At 27.8% G+C, this 23,479-nt stretch overlaps 2 protein-coding genes across 3 annotated transcripts; both read right to left on the bottom strand.

Moving 5' to 3' along the window:
- On the bottom strand, positions 1 to 14,136 carry LOC111618146 (cilia- and flagella-associated protein 53-like). Of its 2 annotated transcripts, XM_023359607.1 has the most exons (9): positions 14,005 to 14,136; positions 12,752 to 12,886; positions 12,430 to 12,662; positions 11,382 to 11,555; positions 10,900 to 11,200; positions 8,800 to 9,018; positions 4,725 to 4,947; positions 3,087 to 3,229; positions 1 to 1,091 (listed from the first exon to the last, which is right to left on the bottom strand). In XM_023359607.1, exons 2-9 carry the CDS (start codon positions 12,839 to 12,841, stop codon positions 897 to 899), a joined length of 1,578 nt encoding a protein of 525 aa, XP_023215375.1. In that variant the 5' UTR covers positions 12,842 to 12,886; positions 14,005 to 14,136; the 3' UTR covers positions 1 to 896. The 2 variants fall into 2 exon arrangements, with proteins under 2 accessions (XP_023215375.1, XP_023215376.1); XM_023359608.1 differs by lacking the exon at positions 14,005 to 14,136 and having other exon boundaries at positions 12,752 to 13,523.
- LOC111618134 (cilia- and flagella-associated protein 53-like) lies at positions 14,062 to 20,929 on the bottom strand. Its single transcript, XM_023359584.1, has 6 exons — positions 20,159 to 20,929; positions 19,837 to 20,069; positions 18,789 to 18,962; positions 18,309 to 18,609; positions 16,180 to 16,420; positions 14,062 to 14,120 (listed from the first exon to the last, which is right to left on the bottom strand). The coding sequence occupies exons 1-6, from the start codon at positions 20,246 to 20,248 to the stop codon at positions 14,062 to 14,064; spliced, it is 1,098 nt and encodes a 365-aa protein (XP_023215352.1). The 5' UTR covers positions 20,249 to 20,929.
- Between the last annotated feature and the right edge of the window lie 2,550 nt (positions 20,930 to 23,479).

Here is a 23,479-nt window from a genome sequence, read left to right as displayed (position 1 = left end):
ATCTGATGAACTCCTAACTAGAAATTTTAATAAGTCTAGTCGTTTAATTTTTAAGGATAATCATCTTTAACTAGCAAATATCAAATTACTACTCTTCTTTATCTGATAAGGAACTGTTGGGATAATTTTTATCTTTAGTTTCTCTGCAGAATCTATTTTTGGTGATACGTAATTGCTTCTAAATTATTATGGACCGATTCAATTATTCGGCAGCACTGTTAATTATATTACCGTGTCACCGACGTGTCGATCTAATCATTTGACTAATATTATCTTTTGTTTCGCTTCATCAAATCTCTCCATTAATAAGCGATCTCTCTATCTGAAGTGAATCTTCCAATCTAGCTGGAGATTTATTTAATTAATTTATCCTCTTAATTAATAATTAAGTGATTAATTTAATTTTTTGGCAAGAACTTAAAAGATTTTATAACTAAAATGTTTTTACATGCATATAAAGTGTGTTTGAATAAGACAATTAATTAAGAAGCTAGAGTTTGTAGCATAATTTGGAAATGGCTCAATGGCCAAACAGTTAAGGTGTCAGGCTAATGCGATTTACACGAGCAACTTCTAGAAATTTTTCATGCCCGTCCCTGATATATCGTGAGCCGACCCTTACTGACCAACCCGTTGTAGGCCTGGCCTAACCCAAAATTGGTTCGAAAAAAGGCCCTCTACTCATATATTGGAACCTTCAACTATTTACAGACGAGCTATCAGATTTAGTTTTAAATAATGTAATCAGAATGTCGCATTGTAAATAAACTACGGTCTAAAATACATCATAATTAAAAATGTAATATTATATTAATGTTCATATTTATTTATTTAAACCGATAAAAGTTTATTTTTAAAATTTAAAATGACATACAAAATATTTTAAAATAAGATTATCACGATACTTCATTAACCGGTATGTGAAATCTTCCCCTTCGGCAAGGATGAAGCGAGACGACGGATGTGGGATTTTCTAATATTTGATTCATTCTATTGACGTATTCTTCTTCTGCTCTTTTATGAGCTTCCCATTCCTTTATCTTCTCCATTTCTTCTTCCTGCTTTGCTTTCTTTATGTCTTCTATTTGACTCTGTCATATAAATTGAGATTAAAGATTAGATTCCTGGCAAGAAAAATGAACTTTTTGCAATCTACATTTAAAAGAAGTCCTTTTTTGGCTTCCTTTGTATAAAAACTAATTGTGAATATTTTCATAATTTAAATTTAATTTAAAAATATATTTTTTATAAGAATGTAACTCATCATTCTTTTTTGAGAGGGGAAAGATTAAGTTTTTTTGTAGGAGCATTTTCTTCTATTTTTAATTTTATTGTAAGATTAAATCTGTAAATAATGAATACATATGTAAAAATTTAAATTCTGAACGAAAGTAATTTATTTAAGAATTTCTGTATTTGTTAAATTTTTGTAGCTTTAAAATTATTTCTAGTATTGTTTTAAATCATGTTTCAAGTTAGTTAAAACTGTAAAATTTAAGATAATATGCTGTGAAAACAAAAGTATAACTGAGTTTTGAATGTGACAATGTAAATTAAGATTTATTTTTGCTTGCAACAAAGTCTCAGCTATATGATATATCTACCCTGACAGGAGATGGCAACTAATACCTGATTTGAAGCTGATATAGACTGTCTAGTTAATGGTTGAAGGCCAATGCCGATTTCTGTCCAGTTTTCTGAATATCAGTAAAGAAGCAAGTGCTAATAGCTGATTGATAATGGCACTGATAATTCACGAGGACTTTATCTTATCTGTTCTTGAGAAAGATCCATCATAACTATGTCCCAATCCGAAATGTAATAAGTTAAATCTAAAAACAAGTCATACCAGAAGAGTCTTTGTAGAATTTATAATCTTGACTGCAACAAAAATAACTGAAGATAATTTTAAAGTTATAAAAATGCTCATTGAAAACATAAATTCTTTATTATGCTTTTCAAGAACCTCCCTTTATTTCAGATGGATCTGGTTCCACTACTGGTCCCTATTCTTTGCAGATATGCAAGTTCAACAATACACGTTAACTATCCTGCATTCCATTTATTTCGACGTGTTTAGTGTAAATAATCTGTCAAGAAATTAAAAATATAATGCTTCCGACAATCGACTTCTCATTTAACTTCTGAACGTCGACACTTACATAATTTTATTATGCGGTAAAACAATTTATATAACAAGGAAACCTTTTAATTTTTTGATTAGTTTCATTTATGTTTTTAATAATAAAATCGATCAATAAAGCGCATAGAATAATAAATATCATCCTTTTTTCTNTAAATTTTTTTATAATGCAATAAATGTAGAACTACATGAAAATATAATAAATAGTTAATAATGTGATCATTATATTCTACAATAAAAAACATTATAATTACACATAAAGTATGTTTATTGACAATGGAGCATTATAATAAATAATTGTAGTATGTAATATAATTAAACATAAATCTATTTATAAAATGGGGTTCTAAGAGTGATTCCTCTTTTCTCCAATTTTTTACCAAAAAAAATATGTATAAACGATTCAGTTAAAAAAAGTGAAAACAAAGATTAATTATTATGATTTATTTATTTAGAAAAAAATCTTTGCAGTGCGCTTTTTAAATTCGACAAAAAGTTTTAATTTGTTCAATGCAAACATTTAAAAAACCAAAAGTTGTAAAAACATCACTTTCACGTTTAAAAATACTTCTTTTTTGATAGTAAAAGTAAATGATTGATGTGAAAGAGAAAATTCCCCTCTTTTTTTTTTATTGTATACACTCAAATGTATTTTTTTAAACAGCTGTTATCAGAAATGATTATTACTTTTACATTGATTAGCAATTACCACGCTGGAGTTGGAGGACGATGACAAATGATCGCGCAATCAAAAGTCAAGAGAATAAAAAAGAAAAAAGATGTCTTTTGGGAACTAATCTTTCTACTTTTTTTTATTTTTAAAAGTTTATAATGTATGACTTTTATTTAAGTGTAACAATGAGAGCTTAATGTACATAAATAGTTAAAATTAATATGTAAATTTATTTTTTTAAAATGTTAATTTAAACAATTATTAACTTACCAAAAGATCTTTTTGATGTCGTAGTTGAGTGTCTTTCCACTTTTTTACTTTCTCAGCTTCTTCTTTTTTATATTCTTCCATTTTTTTGTTCATTTCGAATGCTTCTTTTTGAATTTCTGCGCGATGATTTTTTACGGAATCGACTGAAATTCAACGTAAAGATTAATTCTTCGTATTTATAAGTTTTTATGTACGTTACTAGACTGTTTTATGGCAGGAAAATATATTAAATTATTAGAATTTAGAATACTTAAACAATTAAAATTACATTTATATTATTTATGATTGATTAATTTGTCACTAGTATATTAATTATCTGAAGTAGGAATAAGAGCATTTGAAGTAATTTTGACAATCATATATACATTAAATGCATTTTCATATAAATCTATTGAGACAACTGTACAATTCTTTGTAGTAAATTTAAATGAAAATATGCTCCTCACAACTTTTGAGAGCTTGTATAGGGCCCAGGGTGGAGTGAATACTTTTCGCCATATCTTTGTTTGAATTTTTTCTTTTGCTATATTATAACTAAATGCTGTATTAGATTAATCATTACGAATAATGAATGATGCAAAAAACTTTAAAAACAACCTGTTATCTTAAGCATCATACTTCAATTAAATGAAAAAAATGAGAAATTGGTTTATGATAACTGAATTACAGGGGTTTTGACGAAAGCATAAGTATCCGGATAGGATGGCAGCAGCGTGTCATCTGAAGGTCTGAAGTATGAGTCTAAGTTGGGTTTTCAGAAATTTTTAAGGACAGTTCCACCCATATATGTTGAGTTTCATTCCTCAGCATCTCATCATTCTTTTATCTAAACTCAAGACAAGTAGAAAGAACTTTATCCAAATGGAAAAAGAACAAGCAAGAGTGAAGCTTCCAGAAGCAAAACCTGACAACTACTAACCAGATGATGATTCAGGACAAAGGAATCAAGAAATATAAAAGCACTGAATCTTTCCTTGTTGAACAGCAAATAGTTGTTCAACAAGGAAAAATTCAATGCCACTCTTCTAGTTCATTAACTAGTCAGCTTCTCTTCTAGCTTGACAATGATCAGCTGATCATCTAGCTAATCAACAAAAAGAAAATTGCCTTGACTATGCTATTTTATCTTCCTTGTACATAATATGTTATGGAAATAAAGACTGCACGGATTCAAATATGGACTTTTCAAGTGTTATTAGACTCTCTTAATTTGTAACCATTTAACTGATGGAAAGTTTTAATACACTAACTAAAATTGAACATAGGAAAGATAAAACTGTAAGTGATAGCCATCCTTCCAGTTTTATCTTCTTTCTACAAACATTTTTAGACATCCTATCCTATGCTTCATTTGACATAGTTTCTTTTTAGTGTAAACAAAGTAAAAATGTAATCATTTTGACAATTTACTTTTTGTGTATCATTTCATATATACATATAGATGCAGATTAGCCACAGTAGTATAAAATGCTGTAGTTGTTTGTTGGTCATCTCTGTGCAATCTTATTTTCCTATAAATACAGTTTTAACTAAGTAATCTCAATTTAGGGAGAAATAATCCCTTACATTATGATAGTTTCTACTACTTAATTAGATCACAAAAGTGGGAATCTGCCACAAACAGTTCTAGAAACTTACATTTTTGTCGAATGTCTGCAACTATCGCATTGTAGCATTCCCACATAAGTTTATTTCGAGCTTCTCTTTCGGCGGCCCACGCACGCTCTTTTTCTTTCCATACTTTATCATTTTCTTCCTTGAAAAATTTTACCATTTCTAACCCTCTTTTCTTCTCTTCTTCTAATTCGTTAGCCAAATAATTAAAATATTGTAATTGTTCTTGATGTAATTTTTCTTTCGACTGAAAATCCAAACATTAAATTATACTTATGTAATCAAATAATCAAATTATTATATAATTAACAACATACAAACAATTACATTAACCGGAAAACTTAATAAACTTATATATTTGAAATTTTTAAAACAAATTATCAGTGCAAAGACCACGTTAAGTGTAACATTAACTTGTATCATTTAAACAAAAAGTTAATGTTATAAATATGTTGTAGTTTAATTTATCTGAAAATCAAATAAAGATAACATAACAGAAACTAGATTTATTGATTTTCCAATAAAGGTACCAGCACATGAAGGTTACATCACTGCTTGTAATTTTACCCATTAAAAAGTGCTTGAATCAATAATGATATCATTCGTTACGGATAAAGGAGACAGGGCACGATGTCTCAATATTTTATATTATTTATAAAATAAAAAGTTAAAATAACTAATATCCAATTTATTCTTATTTATCATGTAAATACTAATTTTTATATGTTTGATCAATGTTTCCATTTCTATTGTTTTTTCACGAAAATTTCTATCCAAGTAATTTACGACCGTATCCGTAGCTACAGATCAAGAGGTTAGAGTTAGAAGTTAACCAATTACCATTCACTTTACTGTTAGTATGCAAACATTTACTTGATTTTTATTTGTGAATATAGTCATTATTTCAACAAAAATAAATAACAAAATAAATGATAAAGCCTTTTATGCTATGTGCCATATCTCTGCCATAGTAAAATAAATAATCTCTTTACATTAAGAAGTCAGTTCAGTAAAGTATAGGTAATCGGTGGTGGACTATTCATTGGTTTAGACATTACACAGTCCAACCCCTTTGCATTATAAAAATCTTATCCCCAGTATTACAAAAGATAACAGCATAATTTAAGTTATAGAACATGTCAAAATCAGCATAAAACACTTGTCTGGTTAAGATATTCAAAGGATAAACAACAAAAAACTGTCACAAAATAAGTGGCAAAACTGTGTGATGCTTCTCTGCTTGATTTTAAGCACTTAAAGCTGTGTATATTTTTATAATAAAACTGTAAATAACAATCATTATTTGCATTTTAAAAATGTTTTTGTATTTTGTTATAATTCATTTATTTTAAATACAAAATGCAACAATTTAATTTATTAAATATGTATCAATCGTTTTCTTTGTAGTATTTGTTTTTAGAAGTTAAATTATTTTGACCCAATTGAATTTGAACATTTTTGATTCGTTCCTTTATTATCCCCGCTCTAAATAAGTACTCTATTTTTCTGAATGAGCCAGACTGATTGATCGGAGTATATATTTTTATTTTCTGAACAAGAGGATGAAGTAGGTAGATCGCACACTTTTTAGTTGGACAAACTTTTCTGGAAAGGTGAAACTGAAGTGCAATAGATGTAGAAAAAAAATATGTAGATGTAGAATTTTATCGCTTTCCCTTTTTCCTCTTATTAAATATTTGTTAAAAATTATTTCTTTATACAAATAACTATTTATTTAAGTTAAATATTAAAAATACTAACTATAAAAGTATTTGGGTAAATGCCCGGGGCTCCTTTTAGAGTTCAGAGTAGGGTAACCCCCTATGAGTGTCTCTGACACTCCCATAAAATGACTTGGTATTTAATTTTGCCATAGTTGAGAGTCAGAGTCAGCCTACTAAAATTATCAAGAGTTGGAGTTGGAGTCGGAATCAAGTGTTTTTTTACCGACTCGGAGGGTGGCAATGCAATCCTGCCCTCTGAAAAGCACACGGGAGCCCCTTAGAATAAGCATGTAGTCTATCCCTTGACTGAGTGTTGTAGTCCTGAGTTGGATGGGTGAAACACATTGTATCCATGCCCCTGGTTTGGATAAATTAAATGATAAAACTTGTTTGAAATTAAACAGCATAACAAATTCACTTCAATAATTGTTTGCGTATGTTAATTTTCTACTTATTTTTCTCGTCTAGACACAGACCTAATTTTTAAATCTTTTAGAAAAAATTATATTATTAATTTAATATTCTCCAGCTTCTGGCAAAAGTTCAAATAAAAATTAAAATATTTTTGAAATTAATTTTTCTTTATACAGTTTTCTATTTTCAAATCTCCACTCTTTACGTTTTAAATATTTACATTACATCTGGTCTTCACTAAGTATAAAAATTCATAATAAATTAGAATTTACTGTTGTGTAGTAAAAAATTAATTGAGATAGTGAAAAAAATAAAAAGTTTAAGAATAAAACTGAATCTCCAAATTGGATAAAACAGAAATATTTAAGTAAAAAATAGTAAAAAGACCACGGCTGGCATTAATTACATTTAATAAATATATAAAAATGTCGAATTTTATATATTTATTAAACAAAAATATTTAGCCACAAGACTCAAGATCAGTAGATCACATTCAATTGTAGGATAATACAATAGCACAATCAAAGAATAAAGAACCGTTGCAATTATTAAGCAAAGCTAACTATACGCAGCAGGAAAGTAAGCATCTGTTCGATGCAGAACATTTTCAGGGGTACAATTTTTCAAAAATAATTCTATAAAGAATATAAATTATAAGTTCTATCTTTTAAAAAATCATGTTTTGTACTTAAAATAAATAATTAAATAGTGTTTTTCTGCATCAAATTTTAAAATGTGAGCGAGGCAAACAACTTTGTTTGCTTGGAATGAAAAAAGTCTTCATCTAATCCTGCTATAAAGGTAAATTAAAGAAAAAAGTAAAATTTATTATCTACTTTTAATACATAATTAAAAATAAATTATTATTATTATGATCATAATATAAATTTAATGCGAAATTGATATGTGTTGAGGGCATTGCTGGTCTGAGATCGAAACAAGATTACTAAAGACAACTATTTATAAGGAATGGGACCTGATCTCGTATTTATTTTCTAAATTATTTCTTTTACGTTTAGTTTTGATGCATTTTATTTAGTTACAGAGAGAAATTTACAATGTTTCCATCAAAATTAAGTTAAAACTGAACTTATTGGAATTCTAGTTAGTAATTTGCCACCATACAATGCATGCAGTTTGTTTTTCTCTGATCAAATTTAAAGAATTGAATGAAATGAATTATAGAAAAATAATGGCATGTAATATATAAAATTTAATACTTATTGATTAAATATGAAACTTTGGTATGCAAGAAAATGTAAATGAATATGGGTGACTGAAACTATTGTGACATCACTTGCAATTATAAACAAATGAACAAAAAAACTGTTACGACGAAACAAAGTTTTCTAATCACAGCTTTGTAGCTGTGACTTGAGAGATGAAGGTGATAAACCTACATTTTCTTTTGTATCAGATAATGGAAGCTTAGGTCATTAGTTTGAATTTAGAATTCTTCGTTTAATATTAATAAATTTTAGATGTTTTTAATTCATTTTTGTTAAGGATTTTCTTTATTTTTAAACTTAATGGATGATTTAGATATTTTTGATCAGTTAAAATAAACTAAATAATAATTGTTCCCCCCAAAAATGTAAGCCCAGATCTAGCACTTTGCCAACTCTGGATTATGATATCATTTCTTCTTAGGTTCCTTTGTATTCTAAGTAATTTTGACTGTCAATTATCTTCAGTGACCTTATAAGTTTATCATGCTTTGTATACTGTTAGATAAATGCACTTTATTTAGAAACTTTCTAGAAATATTTTGACTTTGTAACATTCACTTAATGTTGCCGCTCTGTAGTGTAACAACAGATGCTTTGATGAAGGTCTAATGCTTCTAGATTTTTGTAAAGTATCAATGACCCATAGACAAAAAGACTACAGACACTAAATATATATATATATATATATATATAATAAATTATGAACAAACTGATATTTAAACTAAACTTTACCTGCTTATCCATTTTTCTTGTTTTATTTTTCTCATCTATTAGGTTTCTAAAAGTTATATAATATTCATTTAATATATCTTCCTCTTCCTTTTGCTTTTGTCGAATTTTATTCTTAATTACTAAACATTTATCCAAATCCCGTCGCACCTTTTCTTGAGATTTCAACTTTTTCTCGTGATTCCAAATCTTGTCGAGCTTCATTATTTCCCTTTGTTGTTTCTGAAAAAAATAGACTTTTATTAGCTGCAGATTCTCTTATATTAATCGATCATTATTCACAATTCAGAACTCTTGCATCAAAAACAATATATGTTTATATTGCTAATATATGCCAATGTTTACATCAGGATTTTCTAAACTTTGTGCAGTAAGTACTACTTCCAAACTCTGAAAATATGTAGCAGCACTAGTTAAATTCCTAATCTAAATACTAATACAGATAGCCCAAATTAATTGTATTGAGAACTAATAAAATTCAAGTGATTAACTCTGATAAAAAAACCACTTTAATAAGAAGTACAAATCATCTGCAGAAGAAATCAATTTGGATAATCGGAGTTCTCGAAATATAATGTGCGTACCACAATCAATCTGCAAGCATGTACCGGGTAGTCTGTAGACTGACCTAGTCATTTTTCTTATATGAAATTCTATGCAGTTTAGCCAGAGGAAAGAAAAAAATATATATTTTCATATATTGCATATCCCTTACTGAATAAACAAAATGTTAAGGCACATATCTAAGGTAAAACTTACAGGATAAGTGAGTGGGTCAAATACATCCACAGATTAAATAACTTTGAAAACGACTGACTTATATCATTTGTGTCTACTTTGAACATACATAAGCTATTTTTTTTCAAGCTCTGATGGTCCATAAAAAAAAAAAACAAGTATAAATAACAAAGATAGGCCCTAACGTTGTTTTGAAGATCATCATTAGTCTCAAACCTCTGCCCTCCTAGCCACTTTTCCTGTTCAGGAAAGAGGTTGAAGTCGCTCGGTGCTAAATTGAGGCTATATGCTGTGTGTTTAAAGGTGGTGAACACTTCCACCAAGCTTGTAACTTTTTAATGTGCGAAGACTTCCACCTCTTTCCTGAACTGAAAACGTGGCTAGCAGGGCAGAGGTTTGAGACTAATGACAATCTTCAAAACAACGTTAAGGCCCATCTCAAGTCATTGGTGGCAATATTGTATGACAAGGGGATGGAAAAGCTCATCCACAGATACGACAAAACCTTGTATTTTATTACAAGTTTTATTTATTTTATTATGTATCTGAAAGGTAAAAATCATTTTATGACATGTTTTATAACTCATATATAAAACTAAAGTACTTTTTCTATTATTTTGACTAAAAATAGGAATTAATGAATCATTTAGCCATTTATTCACACAAAAAAATTCAATTTAATAATTGATTTATATTTAATTAAATCCTTTTAAAAATTATTTAATAATTAGTACTACAAATTTTAACTGAATTAAACTTTTTCACTTGAAAAAAAACAAAAAATGACTGAAAGCGGTTGAAGTGGTCCTTGAACTTTAAAAGGCAAAACATTTTTATTAAATTTTTAATTAAGAAAAGAATTTTTAATATAGGAAGAATGTAAATAAAAGGTTTTACGTGTTAAAAATTTTAATTATATTTAGGATTTTTAAAAATGAAAACCAGTTTTTTACAATATTTTTATCTTATTAATTACATCAAAACATCTTCAAGATGATTGTGGTGATGTTCACTGAATTTGTTTATGAGTTCAATTAGTCTTATTGCTCATTAGAAATTTTTTTGTAATTAAAATCATTTATATTTATATTTACATATGTTAAGTTTGAATATTTTCTATTACAATAAGTAGATTCTACTGTTACTTTTTTTAAGTAACATATATAACTTAACTAAATGGCAATTATAGTATCATTTTAATTTATCTTTGTATTTTTGTAATAATTTATATTATTTGAATAAATTTAAAGTATAATTTCCCTCAACAAAACACACATGTTTTATATTGTTTTTAAAATTATCATCATCATCATCTTTATTAAGAATTAGTTATTAAAATGCAAAAGTAATAGAATTTTGACAAACCTCAAGTTCTATTTCTTCTTTATCTAACTTTTGCAATTTTTTCTTCCTCTGTTCCTCCTCAAAGTGTGCTTTTTGAATCAAAGCATACTCAATATTTTTCTTTCTACGATTTTCTTCTTCGAATCTAATCCTTTCAGATTTAATTTCTGCATCTTTCTGCCAACATTTTGCAAATATATTTTCCCTTTCCCTCATCTCTTCCTCCATTTTAGCTTTAAGAATGAGCTGCTGTTTTCGATCGTTTGAAACTTCTTTACATATCATCTTACTGATTATCGGATCCAATTCATGGCAATTTTCTCTATATTTAATAAAAAATAATTAAATATAGAGAATTAAATTAAAATAATTAAATTAAATTAATTAAATTAAATTAAAATGATTATCAATTTATGCTTTTAATTCTTTTAATTTCACAAAAAAAAAAAAAAAAAATTCAATTATTAAAATTTAAATTGATATGCATGATTTTAACATCTTACCTCCATTGTTGATCTAACTTTTCTTTGACAATTTGTAGTCGTTCTTCTTCTTTCTTTTCAAGTAAACATTGCAATGAATAAAACATTCTTGTTTTACGTTCTGCCGGAGTCTCTCCTTGCTGTTCGATCTCTTGAAAATATTTATTTTTTTCATCTTCATACAACTGACGCAATCTAACAGAGAAAATTAGCTATAAATATCATAAAATATTACAAAATTTATCATATAAATTCTTTTATAATGCAATAAATGTAGAACTACATGAAAATATAATAAATAGTTAATAATGTGATCATTATATTCTACAATAAAAAACATTATAATTACACATAAAGTATGTTTATTGACAATGGAGCATTATAATAAATAATTGTAGTATGTAATATAAGTAAACATAAATCTATTTATAAAATGGGGTTCTAAGAGTGATCCTATCTTCACTTGGGATCCCTAAAATTTAGGGATCCTTTGATATAGGAAACAGTTAAAGTTTCTTTAGAAAATAGTAAAAAATCTGTTTTTGTTTTATTAATTTTATTCGTGTATTTTTTTAATTGTTTTAGGTGTTAGTCTTGTTAAGTTTGTAGGTTATGTGAACAAAGATTACACAAAATGTCTAATGGAAGGTTGGTGCTAGAAAAGGAGAGTAACAGGAAATCAAAGTAACTTGTTACCGGTGCAGTCAACAATTTTCTTATGTAACAGAAAAACTTGATACAAAATTGCCACAACACAATACAATACACACAGACATTACATTCACCAACTTCAGTTGTATTCTAAAGCTAGGAAGAGGAGGTCTTACATGTGATTAATTCAGGTTATATCTGATATCTTGGCTCCTATAGTTCATTAAAGATTTTAAACTGAATAATTCAGTAGAATCCTACAACACTATCTGAATTCCTAGAGGCTCTATTTAAATATTTAAACAACTCTTTATCTAAGGGATGAAGCCACTTTCTGGTCTGAAAACTATCCCCACCATTCATTGAGTTAAAGATGGAATTTATATTTTTAAATCAAATTTAATAGCTCAAATGATACCTGTCTCTTCGTTCTTCCAACCAATCATTTCTGTTTTTTAATGCATCTTTAATTTTATGTTGGGCAATATTGGCAGTTAATTTCTTTTCTGCTTGAATATACCATTCACCGTAGAACTGTTTCTTCTTATTTTCACTCACATACTGCTCAATTTCATATCTATTATCTTCTCTCTTAGATAACATTTCATTTCTGTGCAACTGTTTGAGTTTTGCATAATCATGAAAATGTATCTAAAGAAACAAAAATATTTCAGAATTTTCTAAATAATATAATAATAGAAAATCACAATATAAATAAAATAGATTAATAAAGTATTTACTCTTCCAAAACTGTGAGGCATGGACCCAGGAACATCTTTTCTTATGTGAAGTAGAGTTCTCAGATTCAAATCCATTTTTGAGTAAATCATCTAATTTAATTTCTTATTATGATTCAAGATAATTATCACATAAATCTACAAATTATTTAAATTAATGTAAGATTAAATAATCAAAACAACTTGATTACTATTAACTATTAAGATTTCAACTCAATGAAAAGCTAATACTGGAGAAAAGCCCAAAAAAATTCCAAGATTTATGGAATGATAAAGATAGTATTGATATTATGACAAAAAGTGAAGCATTTGGAGTTCCAATTATTAATTAATGCCTAAAGTAGACGACCTGAGGCAGTTATAGCATCAACCTACAGCTTTGGTGACTCTGGGATTGAATCCAGGTGATCAACCCCAGGAGGCAAGTTCATCCTTCATCAGTCACCTCCATTGTGGGCCTGGCTGAACCCATAATATGAAAAGGCCTTCTTAGTGCTGAAAAAGTTTAGAAGTAAAATTTTGAAGCACCAAATACACGCCATGTATTAACTCTTGACAAATCTTCTTTCAGCAGAAGTTACTTTTAGATAATTTATAAACACGTGACTATATATACAAATGACCTATAAGTAATTTCTACTATTTTAATTCATTCAACATTAAAAATAATTAAAAATCAACTTCTAATTTTATAGTTAATCCTGAAATTCTCCTAAGCCATATTTTACTATAAAGAATTTTATTAATAACAAATTTATCAAAATTAAAATCCATCAGCATGGCAGCCGCCATCTTGAGAGACAACACTCCCTATTGGCAAAAAATAATAATAATAATTTAATTTTCCAGAAATGTATATCTTTTTAAATTTTTAAAATTATTTTTTAAATAATAATATTTTATCTAACGAGCGTATGATTTATAAATTTATAGTTTATTTTAAAATGAAAAATCTGTTATTATATAAATTTATAATTATGTTTAAATATTAATTTTCGATAGAAGCGAAAATCCCCGAACGAATGGAATTTCTAAAATGTTTCTTTAAAATAACAACCGGTAAAATTATTTTATTTGTTTATATTACTTTTAAAAAATATAAAAACAAGTGAATAATAATAATTCTAATAATAAATTTTTCCTTATTCTATATTATTCCTTATAGAACGCTACTTTTTGAATTTTATTTTAAAAAATAGATTAAACAATTTTAAATATTTAGTGTTAAATTAATGTAAAGAATAATTTTAATTTACCAATAAACATTAACCCGTTTTTTTCCTGTCGGAGTAAGGAATATTAAATTCGAAAGATCATCTATCGCCGCGACGATGTTTATTCTCGTTACCATGGCGACCATTCAATAAAGTTTCTATTCACAGAACGAATAAAATTTAAAATATTTTAAAATATTAACAAAAACAACAAAAAAAATCTTATTAAATTTATAATTTAAAATAATACAAATATTTGATGTTTAATACTAAATAAAATTGATAAGTCATACAGTATTTACAAATAATAATTATTATTTTCTTTTGTTAAAAGATGGCGTCGATAAAAATTATTTTTTAAATACTGTATTTATAATATTTTTAATTCATTTTTTAAAAATGTTAAAAAATAATAACAATTATAATTTATTTGATAATTTAAAATATTTTTGTTACTCTTTTCTATCTTCTTACAAGATCCTTTGTAGCAGGCCTCATTCGGGCAACCGTGGGTGAAGGATGGGGCCTTTCATATCCGGACCACATAGCTAAGGAAGACCGGGAACGATTCGGAGAGATGGAAAATCTCAGGATTTATCGGTGTATCGGTCTCCGTCTGTCCCACGTGGGTCTGGCCGAACCAATCCTTTGTTTTTTTAAGTTATGGCAACGCAACACTCGGGCGATATGCCTTCCGGGAGAGGTATTTTTAAGGGTACCTGGCCCCTATCCAGGCGGTACAGATGTGGAGAAAACTCCACGTGGCCAGCCCGTTCTGGCTATGTGCGAACCCACGCCGAACTCCCAGTGTTCAGGGAACGGAATCGCTTGACCATTGGCGGGCCGAACCAATCGTAGGTTTGTTAAAAGTCTCTTCTAGTATACAAAGAGCTAAAAGAAAAGACTTGATCCAAACTTGAGAAGATTGAAATAAGAACCGATAAGAAACTTAGAACTTGAAAATAAATTAAATTCGAATTTACTCTCATAAAAGCTTCTATATCAATGTGTTCAATTTGTTTCTCTTTTCACACGAGACCACTATGGGTTTTTCTTCTATATTTTTAGAGCTTACCAGGACCGGATTAACCCACTTTGGGGCCCTAGACATTTGTCTCATTTGTCTATGCGATNAATTATTATTATTATGATCATAATATAAATTTAATGCGAAATTGATATGTGTTGAGGGCATTGCTGGTCTGAGATCGAAACAAGATTACTAAAGACAACTATTTATAAGGAATGGGACCTGATCTCGTATTTATTTTCTAAATTATTTCTTTTACGTTTAGTTTTGATGCATTTTATTTAGTTACGGAGAGAAATTTACAATGTTTCCATCAAAATTAAGTTAAAACTGAACTTATTGGAATTCTAGTTAGTAATTTGCCACCATACAATGCATGCAGTTTGTTTTTCTCTGATCAAATTTAAAGAATTGAATGAAATGAATTATAGAAAAATAATGGCATGTAATATATAAAATTTAATACTTATTGATTAAATATGAAACTTTGGTATGCAAGAAAATGTAAATGAATATGGGTGACTGAAACTATTGTGACATCACTTGCAATTATAAACAAATGAACAAAAAAACTGTTACGACCAAACAAAGTTTTCTAATCACAGCTTTGTAGCTGTGACTTGAGAGATGAAGGTGATAAACCTACATTTTCTTTTGTATCAGATAATGGAAGCTTAGGTCATTAGTTTGAATTTAGAATTCTTCGTTTAATATTAATAAATTTTAGATGTTTTTAATTCATTTTTGTTAAGGATTTTCTTTATTTTTAAACTTAATGGATGATTTAGATATTTTTGATCAGTTAAAATAAACTAAATAATAATTGTTCCCCCCAAAAATGTAAGCCCAGATCTAGCACTTTGCCAACTCTGGATTATGATATCATTTCTTCTTAGGTTCCTTTGTATTCTAAGTAATTTTGACTGTCAATTATCTTCAGTGACCTTATAAGTTTATCATGCTTTGTATACTGTTAGATAAATGCACTTTATTTAGAAACTTTCTAGAAATATTTTGACTTTGTAACATTCACTTAATGTTGCCGCTCTGTAGTGTAACAACAGATGCTTTGATGAAGGTCTAATGCTTCTAGATTTTTGTAAAGTATCAATGACCCATAGACAAAAAGACTACAGACACTAAATATATATATATATATATATATATATAATAAATTATGAACAAACTGATATTTAAACTAAACTTTACCTGCTTATCCATTTTTCTTGTTTTATTTTTCTCATCTATTAGGTTTCTAAAAGTTATATAATATTCATTTAATATATCTTCCTCTTCCTTTTGCTTTTGTCGAATTTTATTCTTAATTACTAAACATTTATCCAAATCCCGTCGCACCTTTTCTTGAGATTTCAACTTTTTCTCGTGATTCCAAATCTTGTCGAGCTTCATTATTTCCCTTTGTTGTTTCTGAAAAAAATAGACTTTTATTAGCTGCAGATTCTCTTATATTAATCGATCATTATTCACAATTCAGAACTCTTGCATCAAAAACAATATATGTTTATATTGCTAATATATGCCAATGTTTACATCAGGATTTTCTAAACTTTGTGCAGTAAGTACTACTTCCAAACTCTGAAAATATGTAGCAGCACTAGTTAAATTCCTAATCTAAATACTAATACAGATAGCCCAAATTAATTGTATTGAGAACTAATAAAATTCAAGTGATTAACTCTGATAAAAAAACCACTTTAATAAGAAGTACAAATCATCTGCAGAAGAAATCAATTTGGATAATCGGAGTTCTCGAAATATAATGTGCGTACCACAATCAATCTGCAAGCATGTACCGGGTAGTCTGTAGACTGACCTAGTCATTTTTCTTATATGAAATTCTATGCAGTTTAGCCAGAGGAAAGAAAAAAATATATATTTTCATATATTGCATATCCCTTACTGAATAAACAAAATGTTAAGGCACATATCTAAGGTAAAACTTACAGGATAAGTGAGTGGGTCAAATACATCCACAGATTAAATAACTTTGAAAACGACTGACTTATATCATTTGTGTCTACTTTGAACATACATAAGCTATTTTTTTTCAAGCTCTGATGGTCCATAAAAAAAAAAAACAAGTATAAATAACAAAGATAGGCCCTAACGTTGTTTTGAAGATCATCATTAGTCTCAAACCTCTGCCCTCCTAGCCACTTTTCCTGTTCAGGAAAGAGGTTGAAGTCGCTCGGTGCTAAATTGAGGCTATATGCTGTGTGTTTAAAGGTGGTGAACACTTCCACCAAGCTTGTAACTTTTTAATGTGCGAAGACTTCCACCTCTTTCCTGAACTGAAAACGTGGCTAGCAGGGCAGAGGTTTGAGACTAATGACAATCTTCAAAACAACGTTAAGGCCCATCTCAAGTCATTGGTGGCAATATTGTATGACAAGGGGATGGAAAAGCTCATCCACAGATACGACAAAACCTTGTATTTTATTACAAGTTTTATTTATTTTATTATGTATCTGAAAGGTAAAAATCATTTTATGACATGTTTTATAACTCATATATAAAACTAAAGTACTTTTTCTATTATTTTGACTAAAAATAGGAATTAATGAATCATTTAGCCATTTATTCACACAAAAAAATTCAATTTAATAATTGATTTATATTTAATTAAATCCTTTTAAAAATTATTTAATAATTAGTACCTGGTCTGAGATCGAAACAAGATTACTAAAGACAACTATTTATAAGGAATGGGACCTGATCTCGTATTTATTTTCTAAATTATTTCTTTTACGTTTAGTTTTGATGCATTTTATTTAGTTACGGAGAGAAATTTACAATGTTTCCATCAAAATTAAGTTAAAACTGAACTTATTGGAATTCTAGTTAGTAATTTGCCACCATACAATGCATGCAGTTTGTTTTTCTCTGATCAAATTTAAAGAATTGAATGAAATGAATTATAGAAAAATAATGGCATGTAATATATAAAATTTAATACTTATTGATTAAATATGAAACTTTGGTATGCAAGAAAATGTAAATGAATATGGGTGACTGAANTTTTACATATGTTAAGTTTGAATATTTTCTATTACAATAAGTAGATTCTACTGTTACTTTTTTTAAGTAACATATATAACTTAACTAAATGGCAATTATAGTATCATTTTAATTTATCTTTGTATTTTTGTAATAATTTATATTATTTGAATAAATTTAAAGTATAATTTCCCTCAACAAAACACACATGTTTTATATTGTTTTTAAAATTATCATCATCATCATCTTTATTAAGAATTAGTTATTAAAATGCAAAAGTAATAGAATTTTGACAAACCTCAAGTTCTATTTCTTCTTTATCTAACTTTTGCAATTTTTTCTTCCTCTGTTCCTCCTCAAAGTGTGCTTTTTGAATCAAAGCATACTCAATATTTTTCTTTCTACGATTTTCTTCTTCGAATCTAATCCTTTCAGATTTAATTTCTGCATCTTTCTGCCAACATTTTGCAAATATATTTTCCCTTTCCCTCATCTCTTCCTCCATTTTAGCTTTAAGAATGAGCTGCTGTTTTCGATCGTTTGAAACTTCTTTACATATCATCTTACTGATTATCGGATCCAATTCATGGCAATTTTCTCTATATTTAATAAAAAATAATTAAATATAGAGAATTAAATTAAAATAATTAAATTAAATTAATTAAATTAAATTAAAATGATTATCAATTTATGCTTTTAATTCTTTTAATTTCACAAAAAAAAAAAAAAAATTCAATTATTAAAATTTAAATTGATATGCATGATTTTAACATCTTACCTCCATTGTTGATCTAACTTTTCTTTGACAATTTGTAGTCGTTCTTCTTCTTTCTTTTCAAGTAAACATTGCAATGAATAAAACATTCTTGTTTTACGTTCTGCCGGAGTCTCTCCTTGCTGTTCGATCTCTTGAAAATATTTATTTTTTTCATCTTCATACAACTGACGCAATCTAACAGAGAAAATTAGCTATAAATATCATAAAATATTACAAAATTTATCATATAAATTCTTTTATAATGCAATAAATGTAGAACTACATGAAAATATAATAAATAGTTAATAATGTGATCATTATATTCTACAATAAAAAATATTATAATTACACATAAAGTATGTTTATTGACAATGGAGCATTATAATAAATAATTGTAGTATGTAATATAAGTAAACATAAATCTATTTATAAAATGGGGTTCTAAGAGTGATCCTATCTTCACTTGGGATCCCTAAAATTTAGGGATCCTTTGATATAGGAAACAGTTAAAGTTTCTTTAGAAAATAGTAAAAAATCTGTTTTTGTTTTATTAATTTTATTCGTGTATTTTTTTAATTGTTTTAGGTGTTAGTCTTGTTAAGTTTGTAGGTTATGTGAACAAAGATTACACAAAATGTCTAATGGAAGGTTGGTGCTAGAAAAGGAGAGTAACAGGAAATCAAAGTAACTTGTTACCGGTGCAGTCAACAATTTTCTTATGTAACAGAAAAACTTGATACAAAATTGCCACAACACAATACAATACACACAGACATTACATTCACCAACTTCAGTTGTATTCTAAAGCTAGGAAGAGGAGGTCTTACATGTGATTAATTCAGGTTATATCTGATATCTTGGCTCCTATAGTTCATTAAAGATTTTAAACTGAATAATTCAGTAGAATCCTACAACACTATCTGAATTCCTAGAGGCTCTATTTAAATATTTAAACAACTCTTTATCTAAGGGATGAAGCCACTTTCTGGTCTGAAAACTATCCCCACCATTCATTGAGTTAAAGATGGAATTTATATTTTTAAATCAAATTTAATAGCTCAAATGATACCTGTCTCTTCGTTCTTCCAACCAATCATTTCTGTTTTTTAATGCATCTTTAATTTTATGTTGGGCAATATTGGCAGTTAATTTCTTTTCTGCTTGAATATACCATTCACCGTAGAACTGTTTCTTCTTATTTTCACTCACATACTGCTCAATTTCATATCTATTATCTTCTCTCTTAGATAACATTTCATTTCTGTGCAACTGTTTGAGTTTTGCATAATCATGAAAATGTATCTAAAGAAACAAAAATATTTCAGAATTTTCTAAATAATATAATAATAGAAAATCACAATATAAATAAAATAGATTAATAAAGTATTTACTCTTCCAAAACTGTGAGGCATGGACCCAGGAACATCTTTTCTTATGTGAAGTAGAGTTCTCAGATTCAAATCCATTTTTGAGTAAATCATCTAATTTAATTTCTTATTATGATTCAAGATAATTATCACATAAATCTACAAATTATTTAAATTAATGTAAGATTAAATAATCAAAACAACTTGATTACTATTAACTATTAAGATTTCAACTCAATGAAAAGCTAATACTGGAGAAAAGCCCAAAAAAATTCCAAGATTTATGGAATGATAAAGATAGTATTGATATTATGACAAAAAGTGAAGCATTTGGAGTTCCAATTATTAATTAATGCCTAAAGTAGACGACCTGAGGCAGTTATAGCATCAACCTACAGCTTTGGTGACTCTGGGATTGAATCCAGGTGATCAACCCCAGGAGGCAAGTTCATCCTTCATCAGTCACCTCCATTGTGGGCCTGGCTGAACCCATAATATGAAAAGGCCTTCTTAGTGCTGAAAAAGTTTAGAAGTAAAATTTTGAAGCACCAAATACACGCCATGTATTAACTCTTGACAAATCTTCTTTCAGCAGAAGTTACTTTTAGATAATTTATAAACACGTGACTATATATACAAATGACCTATAAGTAATTTCTACTATTTTAATTCATTCAACATTAAAAATAATTAAAAATCAACTTCTAATTTTATAGTTAATCCTGAAATTCTCCTAAGCCATATTTTACTATAAAGAATTTTATTAATAACAAATTTATCAAAATTAAAATCCATCAGCATGGCAGCCGCCATCTTGAGAGACAACACTCCCTATTGGCAAAAAATAATAATAATAATTTAATTTTCCAGAAATGTATATCTTTTTAAATTTTTAAAATTATTTTTTAAATAATAATATTTTATCTAACGAGCGTATGATTTATAAATTTATAGTTTATTTTAAAATGAAAAATCTGTTATTATATAAATTTATAATTATGTTTAAATATTAATTTTCGATAGAAGCGAAAATCCCCGAACGAATGGAATTTCTAAAATGTTTCTTTAAAATAACAACCGGTAAAATTATTTTATTTGTTTATATTACTTTTAAAAAATATAAAAACAAGTGAATAATAATAATTCTAATAATAAATTTTTCCTTATTCTATATTATTCCTTATAGAACGCTACTTTTTGAATTTTATTTTAAAAAATAGATTAAACAATTTTAAATATTTAGTGTTAAATTAATGTAAAGAATAATTTTAATTTACCAATAAACATTAACCCGTTTTTTTCCTGTCGGAGTAAGGAATATTAAATTCGAAAGATCATCTATCGCCGCGACGATGTTTATTCTCGTTACCATGGCGACCATTCAATAAAGTTTCTATTCACAGAACGAATAAAATTTAAAATATTTTAAAATATTAACAAAAACAACAAAAAAAATCTTATTAAATTTATAATTTAAAATAATACAAATATTTGATGTTTAATACTAAATAAAATTGATAAGTCATACAGTATTTACAAATAATTATTATTATTTTCTTTTGTTAAAAGATGGCGTCGATAAAAATTATTTTTTAAATACTGTATTTATAATATTTTTAATTCATTTTTTAAAAATGTTAAAAAATAATAACAATTATAATTTATTTGATAATTTAAAATATTTTTGTTACTCTTTTCTATCTTCTTACAAGATCCTTTGTAGCAGGCCTCATTCGGGCAACCGTGGGTGAAGGATGGGGCCTTTCATATCCGGACCACATAGCTAAGGAAGACCGGGAACGATTCGGAGAGATGGAAAATCTCAGGATTTATCGGTGTATCGGTCTCCGTCTGTCCCACGTGGGTCTGGCCGAACCAATCCTTTGTTTTTTTAAGTTATGGCAACGCAACACTCGGGCGATATGCCTTCCGGGAGAGGTATTTTTAAGGGTACCTGGCCCCTATCCAGGCGGTACAGATGTGGAGAAAACTCCACGTGGCCAGCCCGTTCTGGCTATGTGCGAACCCACGCCGAACTCCCAGTGTTCAGGGAACGGAACCGCTTGACCATTGGCGGGCCGAACCAATCGTAGGTTTGTTAAAAGTCTCTTCTAGTATACAAAGAGCTAAAAGAAAAGACTTGATCCAAACTTGAGAAGATTGAAATAAGAACCGATAAGAAACTTAGAACTTGAAAATAAATTAAATTCGAATTTACTCTCATAAAAGCTTCTATATCAATGTGTTCAATTTGTTTCTCTTTTCACACGAGACCACTATGGGTTTTTCTTCTATATTTTTAGAGCTTACCAGGACCGGATTAACCCACTTTGGGGCCCTAGACATTTTCTTCTTACCGGGCCCCCTTCCTCTCCCATAAGAAATAGAGCACACAAAAAATATAAAACAATAAATAAAACAAAACTAAATAATGTGAAAAACTAACACAAATCTTAAATTTTTATTAATAAAAAATATTTAATATACAACAATAAATTTTAGTTTTTCTAGAAAAATTTGAACAGTTTGTTTATAAATTTAAAAAAAAAATTGAAATTTATTTTATTAAATGTCTAACAAAAATTGTTATACAATAATAATATTATCTTAAAATATTAATTGTTTAATTTAATCTTTTTGGTTAATATTTAAATGTAATATTTTACCCATGAAAGGTAAATTGAATAATGAAAAAGATAATTTAAATAAAAGTCAAGATAGTTTTAAAAAAGTAAGTATACGTATAAATATGAATAAACTTTATTTAAAAATTCTGTTTTCTACTCTTTAATTCAGCAAAATTATCAATTATTTTATCATAATTAATATTATCCAAAGCATTTTGTTCTATGTATAAAAAGCTAAAGAATTTAATTCTGATTCACTCAGTGAGTTTCGCAATTTTTTACGTGTTTTAATACTGAGAATGACCTTTCACCAGATGCATTTGATATAGACAAAGTTAAATATATTGGCAATAATATTTATATACTGTATTTGGGAATGTTGATACTAGTTTGTGTTCTTTATAAATTGCAGCATATCAGATGGCAACGTTAATTTTTGGCTTTTGCAAATTAAATTGCAACAATTCCTCGTCCAATTCTTCTGTATCAATATCGCCACTATACCATTTTTTAGCAATGCAGTATTAATTGATACGTCCTCGTCGTCGCCGTCAGCTATGTTTGTATGAAGAATTTTAAAAATTTCATCAATATCTTTCAAAATTAACCGGGCCCTAGACATTTGTCTCATTTGTCTATGCGATGATCCGGCCCTGGAGCTTACAATGAACGCGCGGGTTAGGATGAATTACGGGGACAGACATATTCCAAATAAATC

Source organism: Centruroides sculpturatus, unplaced genomic scaffold (assembly GCF_000671375.1).
Source record: "Centruroides sculpturatus isolate CEXI.00-Female unplaced genomic scaffold, Cexi_2.0 scaffold62, whole genome shotgun sequence".
In the NCBI taxonomy this organism is placed as follows: domain Eukaryota; kingdom Metazoa; phylum Arthropoda; class Arachnida; order Scorpiones; family Buthidae; genus Centruroides; species Centruroides sculpturatus.
The sequence above is the reverse complement of the archived record's forward strand: the minus strand, read 5'-3'. Positions and strand labels throughout refer to the sequence as shown.

What these genes read in the sequence shown, in the direction of transcription:
- LOC111618134 (XM_023359584.1), bottom strand. Translation starts at nt 20,248, where the DNA reads ATGATTTACTCAAAAATGGATTTGAATCTGAGAACTCTACTTCACATA. An exon ending in AAGTTAGATCAACAATGGAG is followed by an intron (nt 18,610 to 18,788) that starts GTAAGATGTTAA and finishes TATTAAATATAG; the next exon opens with AGAAAATTGCCATGAATTGG. An exon ending in AAGAAGAAATAGAACTTGAG is followed by an intron (nt 16,421 to 18,308) that starts GTTTGTCAAAAT and finishes TATTTTTTTCAG; the next exon opens with AAACAACAAAGGGAAATAAT.
- LOC111618146 (XM_023359607.1), bottom strand. Translation starts at nt 12,841, where the DNA reads ATGATTTACTCAAAAATGGATTTGAATCTGAGAACTCTACTTCACATA. An exon ending in AAGTTAGATCAACAATGGAG is followed by an intron (nt 11,201 to 11,381) that starts GTAAGATGTTAA and finishes TATTAAATATAG; the next exon opens with AGAAAATTGCCATGAATTGG. An exon ending in CAAGAAAAATGGATAAGCAG is followed by an intron (nt 4,948 to 8,799) that starts GTAAAGTTTAGT and finishes TTGGATTTTCAG; the next exon opens with TCGAAAGAAAAATTACATCA.